Source organism: Schistocerca nitens, chromosome 6, assembly GCF_023898315.1.
Source record: "Schistocerca nitens isolate TAMUIC-IGC-003100 chromosome 6, iqSchNite1.1, whole genome shotgun sequence".
NCBI classification, from domain to species: Eukaryota; Metazoa; Arthropoda; class Insecta; order Orthoptera; family Acrididae; genus Schistocerca; species Schistocerca nitens.
Window position 1 is genome coordinate 166699720 of NC_064619.1, and position 24433 is coordinate 166724152.

At 42.7% G+C, this 24433-nt stretch overlaps 1 protein-coding gene across 1 annotated transcript in view; it reads left to right on the forward strand.

Moving 5' to 3' along the window:
* The window catches only part of LOC126262799 (receptor-type tyrosine-protein phosphatase kappa), a 709382-nt gene that overhangs the window by 366099 nt on the left and 318850 nt on the right, over positions 1 to 24433 (forward strand). Inside the window, exon 2 of the mRNA XM_049959624.1 lies at positions 13025 to 13112. Coding sequence (XP_049815581.1) covers positions 13025 to 13112 — 88 coding nt within the window. The remainder of the gene's footprint in view (positions 1 to 13024; positions 13113 to 24433) is intronic.

The following is a 24433-nucleotide window of genomic DNA, read 5'->3' on the forward strand; positions in this document are numbered from 1 at the left end:
GGACGACGGTTCACTCCCCCGTCCGGCCATCCTGATTTAGGTTTTCCGTGATTTCCCTAAATCGCTCCAGGCAAATGCCGGGATGGTTCCTTTGAAAGGGCACGGCCGACTTCCTTCCCCATCCTTCCCTAATCCAATGAGACCGATGACCTCGCTGTCTGGTCTCCTTCCCCAAACCAACCAACCAACCACCCTACAGTCCGGATGTCGCACCTTTCGACTTCCATCTTTTTGGCCCACTGAGGGTTGCACCCCGCGGGAAGCAGTACGTGGATGATGGATGGGGATGTTATTGATGCAGCAGGACGTTGGCTCCAACAGCGACACACAGAGCGGTACCATGTGACACACAAGCCCTCCGAGTAAGATGGCGTTCAACGGAGATTATGTTAAAAATATGGTTTTGTGCCAAAAATCGTGGGGAATAACATGGTGTATTGGAATTCTGAATAAAACTGACCAGCTTTCAGGAACAAAAGTGATTACTTACTGAACGCTGCTCTTAATAGTACGACCACCTATAATCTGAATATAAGGAAAGATTAGTCTGTGCAGGGGATTATTCATTCTCATTGATCCGCGAGTGTCATTCGAATATGGAATAGATGACTTCGAAGACTGAACACTAAGCAGGGCCTCAATAGCCCTATATTATAAGCGAAGAAGAGGACTGACCTGTTCGATCGACCTAGCGGGATCGTCAACCATTTAAATAAAGTGCCTGAAGGCAGAAAATGAGATTTTTGCAGAAATTAAAGTATACACATGGGCAGGGCAACTTCGTCTGGGGCACCGTGGACCTCAGCACGGGGAACATTGTTGCGGCTTCTCTTGATGCCCAATGATAACAATGGCACGTGTGGAATGATAAAAATGGCACATGTGGAATGACGTCCTGCATCAGAAAGGACATATCAGTGTGTGAAGGCTCTAAGGAGAAAGAACATAGCAAGATTTCTTCCGTCATCGTCATACGGGACCAGCACAAGACGAGATGGTCTCGGGGGTTCACATAGCCGGTGATTTGGACAGCAACCGTAAGTTTCTGGCGTGTTAAGCCAAGTATACGAGGTGCATTCAAGTTCTAAGGCCTCCGATTTTTTTCTCCGGACTGGAAAGAGATAGAAACATGCGTATTGTTTTAAAATGAGGCCGCGTTCATTGTCAATACGTCCCAGAGATGGCAGCACCATACGGCAGATGGAATTTTAACGCCAGCGGCGAGAATGAGAACTGTTTTAAATACTTAAAATGGCGACGTTTTCCTTACTGGAACAGCGTGCAATCATTCGTTTTCTGAATTTGCGTGGTGTGAAACCAATTGAAATTCATTGACAGTTGAAGGAGACATGTGGTGATGGAGTTATGGATGTGTCGAAAGTGCGTTCGTGGGTGCGATAGTTTAATAAAGGCAGAACATCGTGTGACAACAAACCGAAACAACCTCAGGCTCGCACAAGCCGGTCTGACGACATGATCGAGAAAGTGGAGAGAATTGTTTTGGGGGATCGCCGAATGACTGTTGAACAGATCGCCTCCAGAGTTGGCATTTCTGTGGGTTCTGTGCACACAATCCTGAATGACGACCTGAAAATTCGAAAAGTGTCATCCAGGTGGGTGCCACGAATGCTGACGGACGACCACATGGCTGCCCGTGTGGCATGTTGCCAAGCAAGGTTGACGCGCAACGACAGCATGAATGGGACTTTCTTTTCGTCGGTTGTGACAATGGATGAGACGTGGATGCCATTTTTCAATCCAGAAACAAAGCGCCAGTCAGCTCAATGGAAGCACACAGATTCACCGCCACCAAAAATGTTTCGGGTAACCGCCAGTGCTGAAAATATGATGGTGTCCATGTTCTGGGACAGCGAGGGCGTAATCCTTACCCATTGCGTTCCAAAGGGCACTACGGTAACAGGTGCATCCTACGAAAATGTTTTGAAGAACAAATTCCTTCCTGCACTGCAACAAAAACGTCCGGGAAGGGCTGCGCGTGTGCTGTTTCACCAAGACAACGCACCCGCACATCGAGCTAACGTTACGCAAGTTTCTTCATGATAACAACTTTGAAGTGATTCCTCATGCTCCCTACTCACCTGACCTGGCTCCTAGTGGCTTTTGGCTTTTTCCAACAATGAAAGACACTCTCCGTGGCCGCACATTCACCAGCCGTGCTGCTATTGCCTCAGCGATTTTCCAGTGGTCAAAACAGACTCCTAAAGAAGCCTTCGCCGCTGCCATGGAATCATGGCGTCAGCGTTGTGAAAAATGTGTACGTCTGCAGGGCGATTACGTCGAGAAGTAACGCCAGTTTCATCGATTTCAGGTGAGTAGTTAATTAGAAAAAAAAATCGGAGGCCTTAGAACTTGAATGCACCTCGTACATGTACTATCTTCGAGGTCTTTCTAACGTTATCTTTCAACAGTATAACCAAAGACCGTAAACTGTCGAGCATTCTCTCCTGACCTACCCGGCCAGTACATTCTCCGAATCTCTCGCACATTTAAAACGTTTGTTCGTGGATTGCCGAGACCCTGGTAACGCCACCGCTCGCCAGTCACTTCGGTTGATGAGCTCTTCCGTAGAGTTGAAGCAGCAAAGATCGATAGACCGGTATCTGTCATCCTAGCTCAGTTCGATTCAGTGTCTCAATGTCAAAATTACCTATATGGTAGACAAGGTGTCCATTCATTCTTCTTATCTGGTGCTTCATTGAATATGGTCTCTGTCCATTATGTAGAGTACATCGCTACAACATCATAATATGTAAATATTTAGCCACTAGTTAGTAAGTGAAATCAATTATTGCGTAGTACGGGATATAACTGCAGTTAAAATTGTAATGCGCTCTCAGAAGGTCTTCTCAGTACACTGTGACAAAAAAACATAGAACAATTTGTAATACGAGGGGCGCTCTATATGTAATCCAGTACACTTTTTTCTGAAAACAAGTCGGTTTTATTCAGGCGAGGAACCCAACGGGTACTCCTTTAGTACCCCAACTGGTGGATGAGTACGTCAGCACTACCATCTGAGAGGTCCAGTTGTGCAAAGAAGTGTTTGATTGTGATCCGTCGATCACCTCGAATGAGAGTGTCCACAAATTCCAAAAATGATGATAGACGCCTCAGCCAATGACTCATCACACTTTTCTTGACTTGCAGTTCTCCGTAGGTATTCTGCATGCAAGCACCTATGAACGCCTGCGATTCTCTGGTTTCCGCAAAAAGAAACTCAGTGACAGATCTCCGCTTGGAACGCACTTCCATTACAAACGCCATTTTGAAGGCTACATACAGCGCCACCACCTATCGTAGATTTATGGAACTATAGGGGCTGAATCGAGAATATTCCGCGATGTCCCACAACCAAACCCTCATTTTTTTCAAACGAAATCGGCCGAGAAAGAAAAATGTGTTGCTTTACTTGTTAAACGTTCCTCCTGTCTTCAGTTTTTAAGGTTTGATTCACTTGCATACAAGCTTCTTTCAGGTAGCTAATCATTTTTTCTCCAAATTTTGGTTGTAACCTAACTCCTCATGGCAACTTTCACTAAAATCTAACGCGAAATCGTACCTGGAGGGTTAGAAATTTAAGTTCTTCAAAGTGCGACCCACTGTTTCTTTTCGTAGTACCGTAACTTTAGTATAACTACGATAAACGGTAGCTTACGCCCTCTGTGTGCTTCTTTCCACATTCATTGCTAGGATTGTACAAAGTGATGGTTCAAATGGCTCTGAGCACTATGGGACTCAACTGCTGAGGTCATTAGTCCCCTAGAACTTAGAACTAGTTAAACCTAACGAACCTAAGGACATCACAAACATCCATGCCCGAGGCAGGATTCGAACCTGCGACCGTAGCGGTCTTGCGGTTCCAGACTGCAGCGCCTTTAACCGCACGGCCACTTCGACCGGCTACAAAGTGATGAATTTTTCTCTCCTAAGCAGGAAGTTAACAGAATGTACGGTCACGCCCTGCAGACTTCACCGAAACGTTTAGCTGTTTTTGGTGCGGAGGCCGGCCACGCGACCTTCAGTTACAAAAGACAGCTACTTGCCTTGCCTTCTCCTTGTCACGAGCATCTGCATCCGCTTAGTTGGGCCTGTGTATATTTGTACACTTGACAAAATTAAATATTTTTCGCCATTCACGTTACGTAAAATTTATTGAACTTTTAACCGGTGTTTCTAATGTATGTTCCTAATTTGATAACTCACTGTATAGTATCTAATTTTATCACTAAAGTGCAGAATTGATTGGATGGTTCGATACGCGATAGAACACTGCCCTAATCGTCGCAGGAAATAAAATATGAATGAATGCTTGGTGACTGTTCTTTCGGAAAGAACAGACACCACTTATTCATATAATTGATTCGCTTCGATTGGCAATGAATCCACCACCCTCACTGCGGATGCAAAATTACCTTCGAATTCCTGTGGGAATCTCAAAGTAGCGAGCATGACGGACATGGACAGGGATAGGTGGCGCTAGGTACAAGTGTGGGTCAGTCGAAAGCCGTGCCGAGATAGTCGGCGTAATTGCGATAAACACTGTGTCCGGATGGCGCAGTGGTTATCGCAACTGTTACTGTTTAGTAAGGAGAATAATCCTGGGTTCAAATCCCAGTCCGAAACACATTTTCACTCGTCGCTCCTGAGTCCTCATATAGTTCCGATGTAGCTGACATCAGTAGTCCCTTTCCTTTAATTTCCTTTCCCTTCTCCTACTCACTAAGGTACCTTAGGTACATTTCCTGTGCGTTTGTGGTTCCAATCAGCTTCCGCAACAGCGCAACAGCAGAGCTGTGACCACTTGCCGTAAGACTTTTCCTGAACAATAGTACTAAAACTACGAAGACGGTCGGGCTCAAACTCAAGATGCATAAAGCGACTTTAATTTAATTGTAGCACATTCGAGGCCAATGCAAAACACTATTGCACAACGTGACTTAAAAAGTTTCCCATATCATGTTAATAATTACTTTTAGAAAACTCGGTCAAGAAAATCTAGTTTAACTGGAACATATATCTCAGCAAATTTAAATGGGAAAGGCGACCATAGAATTAATTAACAATTCTTTAGCTCTGATGGAGCGTTCAGCACCGTATTCTTATGAAGTTTGTGATGAAAAGCTTTTGTCGTAATCGTGAACTTATGAAAAATACTTGTACATTCAGAATTATCACTTTATTTACTTGACTAAAGGAAACCGGAAACTTGTTGTAACCAAGAATTTACAGGCACCCAACCTGAATTACTCTATTTTCCGAGGCTCTATCAGATATTTTTTAAATTCCGACAGAGCTCTCTGACAATTCTGAAAAACGGTTAACAAACGTAAGAACTGCCTTGCCTTGAGTATGTAGATATTGAGGTGTTGCTTCTGAGACCAAGTAGCTGATGACTGACGTCTTAACATCGCAGTATACGTGATCGTTATTACAACAAGCCCTTGTGCTTCGTTAACGCCATTATGCTTTTGGTAGAGGCACCCAACGTTGCCATCTGTTAGTTCAGAAAATCTTGCATTCTGCAACTTAAATAACAGATGAATTTTTCCCATGATCTGCTGCTGCCATTTCCGATATCAGAGGTGGTCGCACTAATTCTGAATCCTCAACTTTACTAATACGAGGAGGAACGCTACACACGTCCGCACCCTCTGTCCACCGAAAGGGAAACTAATGTGGATGCCCTCGATTACAAAATGGCAAACTATTAGCATTTATTTCATTGCATATCTTCATTCAGATAAGTTGCGTTACGTCACTTTCTAGGAGTCGTGGCCTTCTCAGATACGAGCTTACCATTATTGTGAGAAATTTATTGGGCAATTTCATTTTATGAAGTATGTAACATCCTGAATATAAATTTAGGGTACGTTACATGGTCTATGAACCCAAAAGTCACTTTAAAATAAAAGTAAAACCACAATTAGTGTGATATATACCATCCCACCAGTAAGAATTAACATTTTGATACGATTTGTTGTGGGTAGAAAATCTTATAATATCACAGGAATGTTTCTCATATTCACTTAACGGAACACCGCACGACTTGAAATGATAATTAAATCGAGACCCTAAACTGTTGACACTCGTTGATATACATCAACGGTGACAGTTGAAAATGTGTGCCCCGACCAGGACTCGAACCCGGGATCTCCTGCTGCCATGGCAGACGCTCTATCCATCTGAGCCGAACAGATATCATTTTCATACCACACGAACTGTCGATTGAGCGTCATGAACACCGGTGCTTGAGGATCAGAACCGTGTAGTAGCTCCGCTGCCTGTCACACTCGCAAGGACCAGTTTCACGTTGCAAGGGGAAGTGTGATTTTGTCCAGCCTGAAAATGACTGTCCTGTCTTTCCTCTTAAATGGGTGGTTGTCGGAGCCGACGAGGCCGATTTCAAAAGCGAGTAAGTCTCACACTACCGCCGGTGTTTTACCACATTCGTTGCAGAAAAACTTGTGAAAGGTCTAGCAAGAAGGACGTTGTAAGTGTGAACAGAAAGCGTCAAATTAAAATACCTACCTTCTGCAACTGCTGCTGATTAGCGGAAGATCTAAATGTTAAGTAATTCCGCGCGGCCGTTGGAACTCGAAATAGGAGTCGGCCGCCAGCCCTCATGGGGCTGAAGCGGCGAGTTGTGGGCCCTCTGGAGTGGAGTTTGTGTTTTAAAGTGGTTATTATTTCAGAGATCTGGAGCCAGTGATTCTTGGCGATCTGCGAGGCTTATTTTCCTATGCGGTGGGCCTACAAAGCATTTGGAAGTGCGTTCCCGTGCGAGGCCGCGGAATTATGCTGAGTCACTTTCCTAATTTTCTTCGTTAGAGTTACGGATTAGTAAACGTTGACTTGGGCTCTAGAAAAAGGCCTCAGAGCAGAGCTTGGAACCTTTAGCTAGATGGAAGCGGTGTTCGGTTAAAGTAACGGACTTGGCTAGCGTTAATTGGTGCCAGTACACTTCTTTCTGAGCAAATTTGAGTCTGGTGCTTTTTGTATGTAACTCTCTCGCAAATGACTTTAAACTGTGTTCCTACTTCAGTGCTCTGAAGATTATCTCCGCAAATCACTGAGAGACAGTTGGAGGATGTGTACGAACTGTTAGCGGTGACGTATTTCATTCTAATGGTCATATCCCGGAATCTTTCCTGGAAGTAGATAGTTACATGGCTTTTAATTATTGACTTTGGAGTTCTGAGAAGTTTAATCCTGCGCGTCTGGTCATGAAGAAGCTGGTGATCCTTATTTAAACAGATTGGATCTTGTGACGGGAAAAATTCGTGAATGATGTAGAAGACCATGTATGCGGTAGACAAGACTTTGCCTAAAAATTATTAAAGAATTTAAATAAACCAGAGAGAGAGAACACACAAATACACGTGATAACACGTGAAGAATGAACTACCTTCCCTAACGGTAGCTCAGATGACGGACGAAAGGAACGTTTTAAATTTAGCGCTGTATTATTTCTGCACAAATTACGCCACTCTCTGTAACAGGTAAGTAGCAGTCTCTGTCGTCTAGTAATAAGGGCGTTATCCCGTGTCGATTCATTGCGTGGCGTTTCTCTGTACGACGCCCGAATTATTGTGAGTTATACCAGTGGTTGTTCTTGAGAGGGCGTGAGTTGAATACGAGTAGATACTTGCACACGACTATATTGAATGTTCGTATCCATCCGACGGCACTTTTCCTAATAGCAGCAGCAGTCACCAGAAGGCATTCTCATCACTTTTTCCTGCTGGGACACATCACACTGTTAGTGTACGAATCTCAGAAGTAGCTGCTTTCTGCAGTATTACTTCCTTGCAAATGACACAAGAGAGATCTCACTGGCGCAAGGTTTCAAACGACGTTAGGTTGTTTTGTCTCGTGATCTGTGTAATTGCTTTATTGTGACTTGTACGTCATGGAAGGTATGGAAATTCGCAGCAATATTGTTGGCGCTATCAGGTACGTGCTGTACCATTGACCTGTTAGTTATGTAAAGGATATATTAAAAAAAAATAAAGCAGTGCAGTGGGTATAATCCTTCCCAACCACGTTGCTCCCTAAGCAGATGATTCCGAGTATTGGTTCTTCATGGCTCAGTTTCATTCATATTCAGAATTGAAATCAAAATTACTAGTTGTATGTTAGACTCTGAGGAACACCTTGTAATATAAAATAAACATCTCGTGTTACGATTGAGTTAAGTAATGTATGTTAGGTATTGCTGGGAATTGTGGGCTGCCTCAACACCCCGACTACCGTGTGAGGCGCATCCCTCAAATCAGTGTAAATCAGGTTGGCGCCGTTAACACAACTGTAGGCGCCTAGGTCAACTAACTCGGCGGAATAATTGAGTTGTATAATTAGACTTGTTTAACGTGTGGCGCGAGTTCATTTGCATGAACTTTGAAATTAACCACACACTGGCAAACAGGTAATGGTAACGTCAGCAGGAATCTAAACTGCTGGACAGTAACGAAATTACAACACTTCTAAGTGGTTAAACTTGTGGCATTGAACCAACGCCACGTCAGTACGAGCAGCATAGCGCACATTATTAGAAATACACTAAACCGGGAATACTTTGACCGATTATATGACTTTTTTTTTACTTTTGCCATATTTATATTAGTGAACACAGGGGCTTGTATCGGAGGATTGGGTACTACTTAGTACAATAAATTTTCTAAAATGCAGAGAAAATAATTGAAACATTGTAGGTGGTCAAAATTAGCATCGAATTTGGAATACATTGACCAACCCATTCTTTCACCACGACTGTCAATTACCATTCCATTTGTGGTCAATATTTCAGAAATACAATGAAACTTTGACCACTTATAATAAATACACTGATCTAAAATTTTCTTAAGTGCTTTATTAACCCTCATAAAAGAAAAAAACCTAGTATAGTACATAAATCAAACAGTGTGATTAATTATCAAAAATACAAAAATATAAGTAGAATGAAAGGTACTAGGATGGAGTACCACACACACACACTACGTGATCAAAAGTATCCGGACATCTGGCTGAAAATGGCTTAAAAGTTCGTGGCGCCCTCCATCGGTAATGCTGGAATTCAGTATGGTGTTGGCCTACCCTCAGCCTTGATGACAGCTTCCACTCTCTCAGGCATAGGTTTAATCAGGTGTTGGAAGGTTCCTTGGTGATTGGCAGCCCATTCTTCACCGAGTGCTGCACTGAGGAGAGGTATCGATGTCGGTCGGTGAGGCCTGGCACGGCGTTCCAAAACATCCCAAAGGTGTTCTATAGGATTCAGGTCAGGATTCTGTGCAGGCCAGTCCATTACAGGGATGTTATAGTCGTGTTACCAATCCGCCACAGGCCGTGCATTATGAACAGGCTTCTCGATCGTATTGAAAGATGCAATCGCCATCCTCGAATTTCTCTTCAACAGTGGAAAGCAAGAAGGTGTTTAAAACATCAATGTAGGACCGTGCTGCGATAGTGCCACCCAAAACAACGAGCGGTGCAAGACCCCTCCATGAAAAACACGACCACACCACATCACACCACACCACACCACCACCGCCTCCGAATTTTTCTGTTGGCACGACCCACGCTGGCAGATGACGTTCAACGGGCATTCGCCGTACCCACACCGTGCCATCGGATCGCCATATTGCGTACCGTGATTCGTTACTCCACACAACGTTTTTCCACTGTTCAATCGTCCAATGTTTACGCTCCTTACACCAAGCTAGGCGTTGACTGGCATTTACTGGCATGATGTGTGGCTTATGAACAGCCGCTCGACCATGAAATCCAAGTTTTCTCACCTCCCGCCTGTCATAGTACTTGCAGTGGATCCTCATGCAATTTGTAATTCCTGTGTGATGGTCTGGACAGATGTCTACCTATTACACATTAAGACCCTCAACAACTATCGGCGGTCTCTTTGCGCATCACCGCTTCTTCGACCCCGCACGCAGCCCTCGCTACACACCGTCAAGTCGGCAGCACTCCACCCTCTGTCTATTCTGTCTCTCTCCTCTGCTTCCTTGCCGTTTCCCGCACATCTACGGGGTCTGAATTTTTGTGGGGATATGGAATCTATGTACCCCATCTGCTTGTGTCCGGAGTAAATCTGTCAGTCAACAGACGAGATCGGTCTGTACGCTTTTGTGCTGTACGAGTCCCTTCACGTTGTCGCTTCACTATCACATCGGAAACAGTGGACCTAGGGATGTTTATGAGTGTGGAAATCTCGCGTACAGATACGGAGTACATGGCAGTAGGTGGGGTGTCCGGATACTTTTGATGACATAGTGTAGCTGAAAATTTAGTTGAGCATAATACCTTAAATTTCATCCATCGTAAACATAAATTCTCATTTCAAAACACCCGATGTAGTTAGAACTAAAGTTATTCATTCTTTGTGTATCGTCAGTATCTGGCACTTGTGGCAAAACAGACTTCATACCTCGTTTCCGAAGACATCCGACGTTATATGAAGGGCTTATTTCAATAGTGGTATAAGTCCATTACCTCCACTTTTCTGTCTATAATGCTTCTGAAATTAATGAGCCAAGCAAACAGAAAGAAAGATTCATCTCTAGCAAGAAGCCATATGTTTGAATATTTCTGGTATCTCAACTGCAGTTTTTTCAGCGCTCATTTAACTTTAGGACTATGTATCTCAATATGAACAAAAATGGACTTGTACCACTATTGAAATAAGCCCTTCATATGTTGTACCTGAAACACTCCCTGAACCACAACAGCTTGCAATTTGTTGTGTAATAAATACTCCGTTGTAGACTCACGTCCAGCTCTCTAGTTTCCATTCAGCCTGAATGAATTTTACTCTCTGCAGCGGAGTGTGCGCTGGTATGAAACTTCGTGGCAGATTAAAACTGTGTGCCGGGCCGTGAGTCGTGAAGCTGAGCTTCACTACCTTAGTTGGTAGAATGCTTGCCCATTAAAAGCAAAGATACCACGTTCGAGTCCCGGTCCGGCATACAGTTTTCATCTTCCGCGAAGTTTCTAATCATCCTGTTTAGCTTGGTTAGTTACGTGTTCAGTTAGTTCTTCGTGCTAACAACATGGAACTAATCAGGCATAGGCTATTTAATAATATTCACACTTAAAAATGGCTCCATCACAAACATTTACCGATGATTCTTTCATAAGCAAAATAACAATGTAAATCTTTCGCACACCAGTTCTCAGATTAAGAAAAGTTATTTTGGCATAGCAGACTTGCTCAGCAGGAACTAGCTTACATTGCTATCTGTCGAGCGTTTTAACTCAATAAGGAAATGATTTAAATTGTCATAGCATCACTAACTCCTCTTTTAAAGCTGAAGTTAATTTCATTGAAGGACGACGAAGATTATCTTTCCTTCTGGCGTTATAATTCAGTCAGTCATTGTTCCATTTCACCAGGAATAAATTATTTTAAAAAATTTTCTCGAGAACTCACATCTACTGTGATACCGATGATCAAAAGCCTAGTTCATTATACATTTGTCTACGTGACTTACTTGCATACTGCCTTTTATTACACGCACAGAGTGATTTGTACTCTCTCTCTCTCTCTCTCTCTCTCTCTCTCTCTCTCCCTCTCCCTCCCTCCCTCCCCCTCCCCCTCCCCCTCCCTCCCCCTCCCCCTCCCCCTCCCCCTCCCCCTCCCCCTCCCCTCCCCTCCCCTCCCCCTCCCCTCCCCCTCCCCCTCCCCCCCCTCTCTCTCTCTCTCTCTCTCTCTCTCTCTCTCTCTCTCTCTCTCTCTCTCTCTCTCTCCTCCCTCTCCCCCCTCTCCCCCTCCCTCCCCCTTTCCCTCTCCCTCTCCCTCTCTCTCTCTCTCTCTCCCTCTCCCTCCCTCTCTCTCTCTCTCTCTCTCTCTCTCTCTCTCTCTCTCTCTCCCCCTCCACCTCTCCCCCTCCCCCTACACACACACTCGTACTAATTGTGTTTGAAGTAAATTTTACTATCGATTCAATTCTTTATAAGAGTGCTCAAAGATTTGTATGGCTCCACCTCACACCTTTCTGTGTCACACTGTGCCCGACGTAAAGTGTAAACCCTTTCTCTTCATAGAATTATGAATGTTACTGCTGTTCAGAAACTGTAGCTGATTGTTGACGACGAACTTCATAAGCGACAAAATGTTCAGTAACACTGCAGTCAGTGTGCTAGACTGTTTAAAGAGCTGTGTACAAAAGGCTCTACAATGGACGCCACTCGTTATCCCTTTTGCACTCTTAGGCGTAACAAACATTTCTTTTTCCAATGATGAGTTGTCCCAGGATAAGACGCCATAAGTCATCATGGAACGAAAATAAGAAAAGTAAATTAACATTTTTACATTTTCATCTCCTAAATCTGATATTATCTGTAACGCAAAAGTTGCTACTTCGTTGCGACGGAATTATGATCATGTAGTCAAACAGGAAATCTCCCGGCAACCTTTCCTGAAAGAAGTTGCACTCAAATGGTTCAAATGGCTCTGAGCACTATGGGACTAACATCTGAGGTCCTCAGTCTCCTAGAACTTAGAACTACTTAAACCTAAGTAGCCTAAGGACATCACACACATCCACGCCCGAGGCAGGATTCGAACGTGCGATCGTAGCAGTCGCGCGTTTCCTGATTGAAGCGCCTAGAACCGGTCGGTCACAACGGCCGTCCATTTGCACTCAATTCTTCGGGACTGTAGAACCGTTAGATAGAATGAATAACAGAGATATAGCGCTGCAGTTACCAGAGAACGTTCGTTTTTTCCCTACTGAGTTATCTTACATTATTTTATGTATATCTTATAATATTAAATATGATCCACAGTTACGCGCTGCGTTTTAAAATTGTACTCATTCAATGAATTAGACATCAGACATAAGTAAATTGTTTTGCGAAATTGTTCCTGTTTTCACGAATACTTTTGTTGTAGTATTTTGCGTTTTGTATTTTACGGTTTTATCACATTACCAGAAATCTTTACCAAGGAAACTTGCAGAATTTTCACTGTAGATTGTTTGTCTTGTTGCAGACCGCCTGCAAAGTGGAAACGCATTCTTGCCGGCACGCCATGAAACCCGCCAACAAGGAGAAGAATCAGAACCAGAAGTGCATTCCATGTGAGTATGCAGCACATTAACTGAGAGGCTCTGTTTGCATCTGTGGCTATCAGGCTTTTGGTTGAACCTTGGTTACCACCACGGTTCAGGTAGTTGAACTTCAGTATCAATCCGGACGGAAGGAAAGTTGGAAACGATGAACAACGACCATGGTAGCGCCTCTTCCAAATAATGTGCGAATTCTCTTTGAATCGTCACAGATGTAGAACTTCTTGGGGAATGTGTATGAAGTAGCTGGAATGTGTTGACATATTTCGTGAAAGAGTGGAATAACTTCGATTTTCAGTGAGACATGGTTGACTGGCGCACGTCGTGTGATTCTTTGATGATTTGCAGTAGTAGTAGATACTTAATGTATATGTCGAGTGCGGACGTCTGCTAAATTTTGTGGCACACTATAAATCTATTACTGACGTCAAGACAAGAAATAACTCATCTCTAGTAAATAACCAGTTATTAGGAACTTGCAGTTACTGTTAATAACCGGGCATCTGCAATCATAGTCGTCCACAAGGGGAGGCAAGAGGGGGCACTTGCCCTCCCCCCACCTGGAATGTGGAGTAAAGTGTTTCTGTGATACATTGAGCGGATAACCATCAATTCCTTGGGATTTACACTGATCAGACAGAACATCATGACAAACCCGTCCAGGCGACAGTAGCGTCACCTGACGAGGAATGACAGCTGGTCAGACACACACACGGTGCATCTAGTATCAGTCCGCGTGCTGTCCGTGAGTAAAACGGGGATGGCCGGGAGGCACGGCACGATCATTTTCGGAAACTGCACCACTTGTCGGTTATTCGATAAGTGTTGTGGTGTCTTCAACACGTGACAAAACCAAGGTGAAACAGTGGTGGAACTAACATCAGACTTCAATGCCAGGCCGAGTACAAATGTGTCTGAACAAACAGTGCGCCGAACATTCATAACGACGGACCTCCGCAGTCATGCATGTGCCAATGTTAACACCACGATATCGGCAGCTACGAGTGAAATGTGCACATGACCATCGGCACTGGACATTGGCGCAATGGAAGAGCGTTGCATGGTCTGATGAATCCCAATACCTTTCTTCATCGTGCCGATGGGAGGGGTCGAATCCATCGACTTCCAGGGGAACAGTTCCTTGACACCTATTCTGCGGGACGCAGACAAGCTGGCGGTGGCTCCATTATGCTCTGAGAAACATCAACGTAGGCACCCAGTGGAGCTCGTGCAACGCAGCATGACGACCAAGGAGTATCGTACACTGGTTTCGTACCACGTAACCCCTTAATGACGAACATTTTTCCCGACGGCAGTGACATCTTTCAACAAGACAACGCGCCATGTCATAAGGCCAGGCGTGCGATAGAGTCATTCGAGCAACATAGTGACGAATTCCAATTATGTGCTGGCCCCCCAACTCGCCAGATCGAAATCCGATTGAACACATCTTGGATGTGATTGAATGTGGCGTCAAAGGTCATCGCCTCCTTCCCAGGAATTTATGGGAAGTAGGTGACTTGTGCATGACTGCGTGCAGAAGTCGTGCTAACTCCCTCCAGCGACCTACCAAGCCTCATTGCTTCCATGCCATCACACGTCGCTTCTCTTTTCACTGCCTAAGGTGGGCCTACCGGCCATTAGGTAGGTGGCCATAATGTTCTGGTTGATCAGTGTAATAAGTGTTTAAGGTTTAAGAACTAAATTTTATAGCTGCTACTAAAGTTTCTTGAAACTGACCAACTCATTTACATAAAAAGAATGGCAATTTTAGAGTCTTGACAGATGTCCAGGTCTGCAATTGGCAGTTATTAAAACAACTGCGTAATACTGCACGCACCTTGTCTGTAATGGGCGTACTTCGGGTTTGCAGTAATCTAACCATAAAAATAAGTACACTAACCTATAATATTCGTACTTATCGTGAAATAACTGGCTATTTTCGTATAGATATATAGAAAGTGAATCCTAGTATTCTTGACACGTACAGCCACTTCTAAAATATATGTTTCATGTGCAATCCTGAGTTATATAGAACTTATTCCTAATTCTACACAAAAAATGTAATAATTTTTAGTTACGCAGGACAACCTAAGATCGACTTTATAAAAGCTCTCATTTCGGTTGTCCAACTTCGAGGTTCAGCCATATGTTAACATATTCCACTACTTAGAAAAAGAATTAAGTAAATGTTATTTGTGCGGGTAAACGTTGTTTAACTTTTTAATTGGCGTGAATTGTCAGTTCTCTGTTTTATGTCCACGAGTTATTAAAGAGTTTTGAGCTGAAATAAAGCCCTATTTTGAGTACCTGTAATTGCTCTTAATTATCTGGTGTTGGAATCTCAAATTAGCCCTTTAATTAGCAACAAACGTTAATGAGTAGCATATGCAGATAACTGTAACATGCTACAGACTTTCCCAATATTCTGTAGAGCGCTTGATCGTCAAACCAACAGTACCAATTGACTACACGCTTTTGTGATGAGGCACTTCACAACCTTCAGAAGCGATACACGAAAAGATTGTCTCTCTAGACAGAGCGACAAGTGATCCATATGTATGCAAACGACATAGACGTTCACGATGGTTGTTTAGAACCTTAGTAATAATTATACTCACGAAGTATGAATGACTCTGCATAGTAAGGCTAGTAACTCTTGACATGACGCAAGTTTGATGCAGCTTTAATGCGCCTCCACCTTGAAACTGCATTTTTTTTCCTTGCACGTAAATTACAATACAGAAACATTTTTTTTAATAAAGGCAGTCCCGGCTGCAAAATTGTTTTTATTAATAGCAATTACACGTTTCGCTCTTGTGAGGCATCATCAGATTATGTAAAAATGTAGCAGAAGCAGCTACATTCGTCAATTGCCACAGCAGGGCATAAAATAAGAATAAATATTATTATTAGTTGTAACGCAATTCTTTGGTTTGTTTGTGTTTTTCCGCTAGAATTTCTTTTTAGGAGAGGCTTCTTGAAGAAAACTTGTCATTTGCATTTGATTTACTAAGAGCATTACGCCAAGATTAATTAGATAGCAACAGCAGGAAATATTGTATATTTCGCTTGCAGAAGTTCCTCTAATGTGCAAAACATTCAATAGGCAAAGGGCAACTGGGGAACTGCAAGTAACTGAGGCAGATGATCACCGTGTCCTGTACTGAATGTCATTGCTGAGTACCTATCCACACCGACACAGAGTTGGTCAAGTAGAGCGGCACTAGTTTTTGTAGTGTAAGCCAAAGAGTTTATTATTAGAGGCAGGTTATGACTTAATGACGTAAAGGCAGTTCTGTGTTTCTGTTTTGCAAAGTTAATATTAAAATACAATACAATACTACTGTTCTTTCTTGCCTTTTGAAGATACTCAAAGCAAGAAAAAGATACTTGAAAAAAAACTATTAATATTTCTGTCAGAGAATCTGTAAATACACAAAATTACTACTTTCAATGGAGTTGATTCTACTGCTGTAATCTCAAATACCATGTCCTTTGCTAATTTACAAGCAGAGTCTAACATCTTACAATCTGGGTTTTGTTTGATATATATTCAACTTCTTCCATGGTTAGAAGTAGTTTTACAAAAGGAACTTGTAAGCTTAAATTTCTCAATTTTTAAGTTTTGTAGATAGTCATTAAACACTCAATGTACACACATGCATAAAACTGACACATTTCTTCAGTCTCTGGTATGGAGAACACTGAGTTCATCTAGTTTGTTTGATAGTAACTAGACATTATGATCTCCGAATTTTAGAGCATAACGATATTTTTTTTTATTTAGTGACTTAGACATTATGATGTCCTAATTGTAGAATATAGCTATAATTTGCATTTATTTCATCACCTTTGGTGAAAGATGGTGCTCTAAAAAAAGACATACCTGTTTGGGCGTTACAATTCTTACTATAGTTTATAAGCCATCTAACAAAGGTGTTTGCTGATTGTTTTGAGTTATTGACTATTATTTTATACATTTCTCTAGCTATAAAAGACTTTCCATCATAATGTAAGTGAAGCTCGTGATTTCAAAGCATGGATCTGTCTAAAGCACTTACAGGCTAACAATTCAGTGTTCGTATATTCTTACACAGACTGTTAATTTTTACTTTTATCATTTCAGTCAGTTCGTTTGCCCTAGGCATGAGGTTCAGAGCATATCTTTGGCTCTGATGTATGATGAGCACCTTCGTGTGGTCTAGATTTGGGAGTGTTTCCTTCACAGTAGTGATAACGTTTTCTGGCTGATCTTTAGCAGTGTCAGTAAACACAGCATAAATAACAACATGATCACCAGAGTCGAGATTTTCCGCAAGATTTAGCCAACAACGCCGTCACTTCATAAATTCGGGTACTTGGTTTCTCAAGCCCAATAGTTTTACGCCAGGTTTTGAGTTCGAAACTTTCTGGGCTTATTTCAGACTGAGGTTATCTGCAAAGATCAGAACTTTCTTTACTTTTGCGGGTCGTTTCTGATCATCGACAGTATTTACAATAGAACTACTACCATTTTGTGCGGCCATGAATGCCGTCACACAACTTTATGGACGTTGTACTTAAACGATGGCGGGCTTTATAATCTCGAGAGCGTTAGCTCTTGAAATATAAACGTAAAAAGTGAAAAATACTTGTAATATATAGTAATTGAAGTAATTACGTGTTCTTAAGTGTACTGAGCATCACAAAAGCACGGAAGGAAGGAAGCTTGAAACAGTGTAACAGTGTGGCACCACTTAGACATGCTGACTGCGTGAAAATAGTTTTCTAGATCTGCGTCAAAAGTGCAAAATGGTCAAGTGTCCGTTGAAGTAATTGCCGCAAGACGATGCCGATGCTGCAGATTTTCGTAGTGTTGAGTTCAGGTAACTGTCTTTTTTCAATTATTGGGAGATCATTCTTTTCAGCACACTGAATTTATTTACTTAATGTGCTGGTAATACTGTAGCTGCAGTAACTGTAGAAACTGGATCCCTTACACTGCACTCACGGTTTCTGTTAACTGTTAAGCTTTTCTTAACCCCATTAACATGGTTCGTTAAACTGAATACCGACAATTTTAAGTTGTCTATTTCTGAAATTTAACCAATAAGTACCGTATGTTTTGTCGGATAAGAAGACTTTCAGATAAGACGAGGTATAAATTTTCGTCAAATATATACAGTTTTGCAGTATGGCCGCCCTGTAAGACGATCTCTAAACTATCAAAGGCCTGTAAATTTAGTCTAGAACAGCGACCATCTGGATAATGACCTTGGATATTTATAAAAGCGTCGTATTGACCATTCAGTTTTGCGGACGTACCCGTTCTGTACTACTAAAACAATTAGTACGACTGCACACGTCATAAAGCAAAAGCCTTCTTCAGCCAAATAACTAACATACAGTTAACAAGTATTGCTGGAAGTTGTATTGTGTGTTCACAAATTTTACGCCGATTAGACTTAGAGTAGAAATTGCTTGAAGTGTGTGGCTAATGATAGAGCCAAAAAAAACAAAATAATAAGGAAATACGAAGGAAGATTCAAATTAAAGGTCATAAAACAGGCTAAAGAACGCAGCTACGGTGCTGCAGCAAGGGCATTCGATATAACAGAGAGGATGGTAAGAGATTGGCGAAAGAATGAAGATGCCGTTAAAAAAATGACAATGAAAAAGTGTTCTATGAGGAGAGGAATAACTTGCTGGCCATCAAAACAAGCGTTGCAGAACGGGTACGAGAACAGAGGCAGAATTGTTATGTTGTTACAAGAAATGTAATTAGGGCGTGAGTCAATCCAGAGCACGGCAAAGAATCCAAAGCAACAGTAGGTCGATTCAGTCATTTCGTGAACAGAAAAAAATCTGGTAACACAACAGAAAACAAAAACTGCGTAAAAATTACCGAAAGATCTTGACCATAAAGTTACGAGTTTTCGTAAATTTGTTATTTATACGAGGCATAAATACAACTTTTCACCCTCTCGTAATGGAAATATGGATGAAACATCGATGAACTTCGACATGATAAACAACAGAACTGTGGAAACACGTAAAAGCTGTTCAAGTCTGTAGTACAGGCCGTGAGAAGACCGGTTTTACAGTAAAATTATTATGCGTGGCAGATGGAACAAACTTAAAATCTATGGTCATTTTCAAGCTGAAAACCATTCCTAACTGAAGTTTCCAACAGGTATTCTTATACATTTTCACAAAGACGGACGGATGGACCAAAATGGTCCAAAACTCTGGATGAAAAATATATTGCAGAGTCGACCAGGTGCTCTGCGGAGTCAATCAAGTTTTTTTTGATATGTGATACGTTCTGCAGTCCCATAACTCAGAACCAAAAATCACAAAGTACGAAGAAATACACATATTGCTGTTATACCTGATGTTCTGACTCTGATGCTACACCCTTTAAACCATTAAAGACCACATGCGTGAACAGTGGAACAATTGGATGAGAAATGGCGAAAAGTCGTATTGCACACTCCTGAATTACCTTCACAGCGCAATACCAATGATAATACACTGCATCACCAAAGAAACCGATATACGCATGCGTATTCAAAGAAAGAGATACGTAAACGGGGAGAATACGGCGCTGCGGTCGGCAACGACTATCTAAGGCAACGAGTGTCTGTTGCAATTGTTAGATAGGTTACTGCTGCTACAACGGCAGATTATCAAGATTTAAGTGAGTTTGTACGTGTTGTTGTAGTCGGCGCACGAGCGATGGGACACAGCATCTCCGAGGTAGCGATGAAGTGAGGACTTTCCCGTACGACCATTTCACGAGTATACCGCGGATATCAGGTAACCGGTAAAATATCAAATCTCCGACATCGCTGCGGCCGGAAAAAGATCCTGCAAGAATGGGACCAATGACGACTGAAGAGAATCGTTCAGTGTGACAGAAGTGCAACCCTTTCGCAAATTGCTCCAGATTTCAATGCTGGGCCATCAACAAGTGTCAGCATACGAACCTTTCAATGGACCATTATCGATATGGGCTTTCGGAGTCGAAGGCCCACTCGTGTACCCTTGATGACTGCACGATACAAAGCTTTATAACTCGCCTTGATCCGTCAACACCGACATCATCGGACTGTCGATGACTGGAACATGATGGCTGGTCGGACGAGTCTCGTTTCAATTTGTATCGAGCGGATGGAGACAACCTCATACATCCATGGACCCTGCATGTCAGCGGGAGACTGTTGACGCTGGTGGGGGCTCTGTAATGGTGCGGGGCGTGTGCAGTTCGAGTGATATGGGACCCTGATACGTCTAGATACGACTGACAGGTGACATGTACGTAACCATCCTGTCTGATCACCTGGATCCATTCATGTCCATTGTGCATTCCGACGGACTTGCGCAACTGGGCAATTCCAGCAGGACATTGCGAAATCCAATACGTTCAGAATTGCTACAGAGTGGCTCCAGGAACACTTTTCTGAGTTTAAACACGTACGCTGGCCACCAAACTCCCCAGACATTAACATTATCGAGCATAACTTGGATGCCTTGCAACGAGCTGTTCAGAAGACGTCTCCAACCTCTCGTACTCTTACGGATTTATGGACAGCCCTGCAGGATTCATGGTGTCAATTCACTCCAGCACCGCTTCTGACATTAGTCGAGTTCATGTCACGTCGTGTTGAGGTTCTTCTGCGGGCTCGGCGAGGGCCTTACAGGATATTAGGCAGATATACGAGTTTCTTTGGCTTTTCAATGTATTACCGAAGACAGCGCCACTACAGTGGGGCTACTGAACACCGTTTTCAGAAATTCTTTCACCAAAGAATACAAGTAAATATTCCAGAATTCGAATGGAGAACAACTGCCAACCTGTCGGAGGTTCTAGTCCTCCCTCGGGCATGAGTGTGTGTGGTGTCGTTAGCGTAAGTTAGTTTAAGTTAGATTAAGTAGTGTGTAAGCCTAAGGACCGATGACCTTAGCAGTTTGGTCCCATAGGAACAAATTTCCAACAACTGTCAACATGAGTAACTGAAAAATAGGTATCCTCGGTGTAGCGAAACAGTGTAAACTACTTATTAAAGGCAAGTCTTACGGTCCAAACAGCATACTTATGAGGTTTGTTTCAGAGCATGCTGGTGCAATAGCTCCATAGTTAGCAACCGTATGCAACCGCTCGCTCGACGAAAGATCCGTCCCAGAACTGGAAACTTGAACCTGTCACACAACTACGCAAGAAAGAAAATAGGAGTAAGTCGCTGAATTAAAGACACATCTCACTAACGTCGATTTGCAAGAGGCTTCTGGAACATATACTGTGTTCGAACATTATGAATTACCTCGAAGGTGACGGTGTGTTTGTAACCTCCCCCTCACTTATCGACCTTAATTACAGTGAAAAATTAAACCGCGTGTACCTAATGGGAAATTTGGGAAAGCAATCGTCACCGAAGTTAATCTGTCGGTAAAGAGGGAGGAAAGGGTTACATCTAAATGAAAGGAAAAATGCAAATGAAACTGGTGGAAATTAATTTTGAAAAGGGGTAAAGTTAATAAAGAAAGTAAATGTGCGGCCGTTACGTCAACAATTAACTAGCGGTAATTAGATATTTGAGATTTGGGGGAAATCACGGTCGCCAGTCCTAAGGACAATTACTATAGTAACTGAAAAAGAAAGGTTATTACACATATAATTAGCACTAGAAGCGTGGCAACTGAAGGTTGACACGTGTAGTGTGAAAACTGAAAGTTTGTCAGAAGTAATAAATTTCGCTACACTCTGACTTAATTTAGCAAAAGAATTAATAAAACCGGAAAATCGAAAGTTAATTTAGTGACTGAAGTTAATAGTGAGCTTTCTTTCTGAAGCACATCGAAATCCAGCAGAATACGGTTAGTCTTGGACTACCTCAACAATCATTTCAAAAGCAACTTGACTCTACGCAATTTAGAAACAAGAGATTTAACTTTGAACTTGAATTAAATGATTCTGAATAATTAACAATAATAAAATTTAGTACGTACCAAGCTGAGCTGCAGTCACAGGTAAGCTAAAATATGCTAACAAAACTCGCACTCTTAATTTGTGCTTGTGTAATCTAACTATTGTAGCCAGCTATGATTTAACTGCACTTGGAAACTAAAGTAATGAAATGCAATGATAGTACTTTAATGCTGGCGTCTGAATTTCAACGACACTCGGTTTCATTTCGGAAAAGGAAGGGACCCTGCTTGGTAATGCAATTGGGACAATGAGCAACAAAGGTTCATGCTGAGTTGCTGTAATTTTGCGAGGCAAATGGAACAATTTGAAAAGCTGAGGTCTGCCATACAGTTCTGAAACTTTACGTGTTTTTAGTCTTCCTTGTTAGTTGATTGAAGGTTTTTAAGCCGTCGATCGAGTAGGTGGCGACGGTCACTCATTGTCGGCCGTCGCTGTTGCAGAAGCTGGATGTTGGCGCGCCTTCTTCTCGACACGGTCACCAAACGAAACGGGCTCTTGATGTGCGCCGGCTAATGCTTCCCGTCCGCGACACCGTGCCAGAAACTAACATAGCAAGTCGAGCGCAATTACATGCTGCTAAACCCCGAAAGCGCGGCAACTCGCGGGAGCGTCACACCACACACCTGCTCCACTCGCTACTCCAGCCAGACTCCAACTGCCCTGCCCGCGCTCCACGCGGCAGAGTTCACACTACCAAAGATCCTACACACTTTGATTCTTCACACGACCTATCGATGTAATCGTTCGATAGCAGTTTTCCCTAGGCAAGACCCAGCGTAAAAATACAAATAATATTTACGAAACAAACCAATTATACACCGACATAAATGCATATATATATATATATATATACATATATATATATATATATATATATATATATATATATATATAAAAAAATAGTAAAACAATTACAATATATAAAGGCACAGAAATGTCACATATTCAGGTAACAAATTAAGGAAAAAACTTACAGTACAACAGATGGAAATAGGAGGATATGCATTTCCGGCGTTACATGTTGACACACATCAGTACGGATTCAGCAAATATCGTTTCTGTAAAACTAGCTTTTTACTCACACGAAGTATTGAGTGTTGTTGACAGGGACTCTCAAAGTGATTCCATATTTCTAGATTCCCAGAAAGCGTTTGACGATTGTTCCTCACAAGAGACTTTCAATCAAATTGCGTGGCCATAGAGTATCGCTTCAGTTATGCAACTGGATCCCTGAAAGGTACGTAGCAATCGGTGGAAAATCATCGAGTGAAACAGACGTGATATCCGGCGTTCCCCTTGTTATAAGCCCTATGCTGTTCCTAATGTACGTAAATGATGTAGGAGGTGATCTGAGCAGCCCTCTTAGATTGCACATGATGCTGACCCCTACAGTCTAGTATAGTCATCAGAAGACCACGGCCAGTTGTAAACTGACTTAGACACAATATCTGAAAGGTGCGAAATGGGACAGTTATCTCTCAATAAGGAAACGTGTAAGGCCATCCACATTAGTACAAAAAGAAACCGTTAAATTTCTATTGCACGATAAATCATACAAATCTAAAGGCTGTCAGTTCGACGAAATACCTAGGAATGACAATCAGAAACAACTTAAAATGGAACGATCACATAGATAATGTTGTTGGGAAGGCAAACCAAAAACTACGTTTTATTGGCAGAACACTTAGGAGATGCAACAAGTCTACTAAAAAGAAGACTGCCAGTACTACCCTTGTCCATCTTCTGATACAGTACTGCCGTCCTGAAACCAGATAGGAGTGGCCATCGAAAAAGTTCAAAGAAGAGTAGCTGGCTTTTTTTATTGTTCAAACTACACGATACATATTAACCTACCAACTAATACATTAGTGGGTCCTAATGTATATACACTCCTGGAAATGGAAAAAAGAACACATTGACACCGGTGTGTCAGACCCACCATACTTGCTCCGGACACTGCGAGAGGGCTGTACAAGCAATGATCACACGCACGGCACAGCGGACACACCAGGAACCGCGGTGTTGGCCGTCGAATGGCGCTAGCTGCGCAGCATTTGTGCACCGCCGCCGTCAGTGTCAGCCAGTTTGCCGTGGCATACGGAGCTCCATCGCAGTCTTTAACACTGGTAGCATGCCGCGACAGCGTGGACGTGAACCGTATGTGCAGTTGACGGACTTTGAGCGAGGGCGTATAGTGGGCATGCGGGAGGCCGGGTGGACGTACCGCCGAATTGCTCAACACGTGGGGCGTGAGGTCTCCACAGTACATCGATGTTGCCGCCAGTGGTCGGCGGAAGGTGCACGTGCCCGTCGACCTGGGACCGGACCGCAGCGACGCACGGATGCACGCCAAGACCGTAGG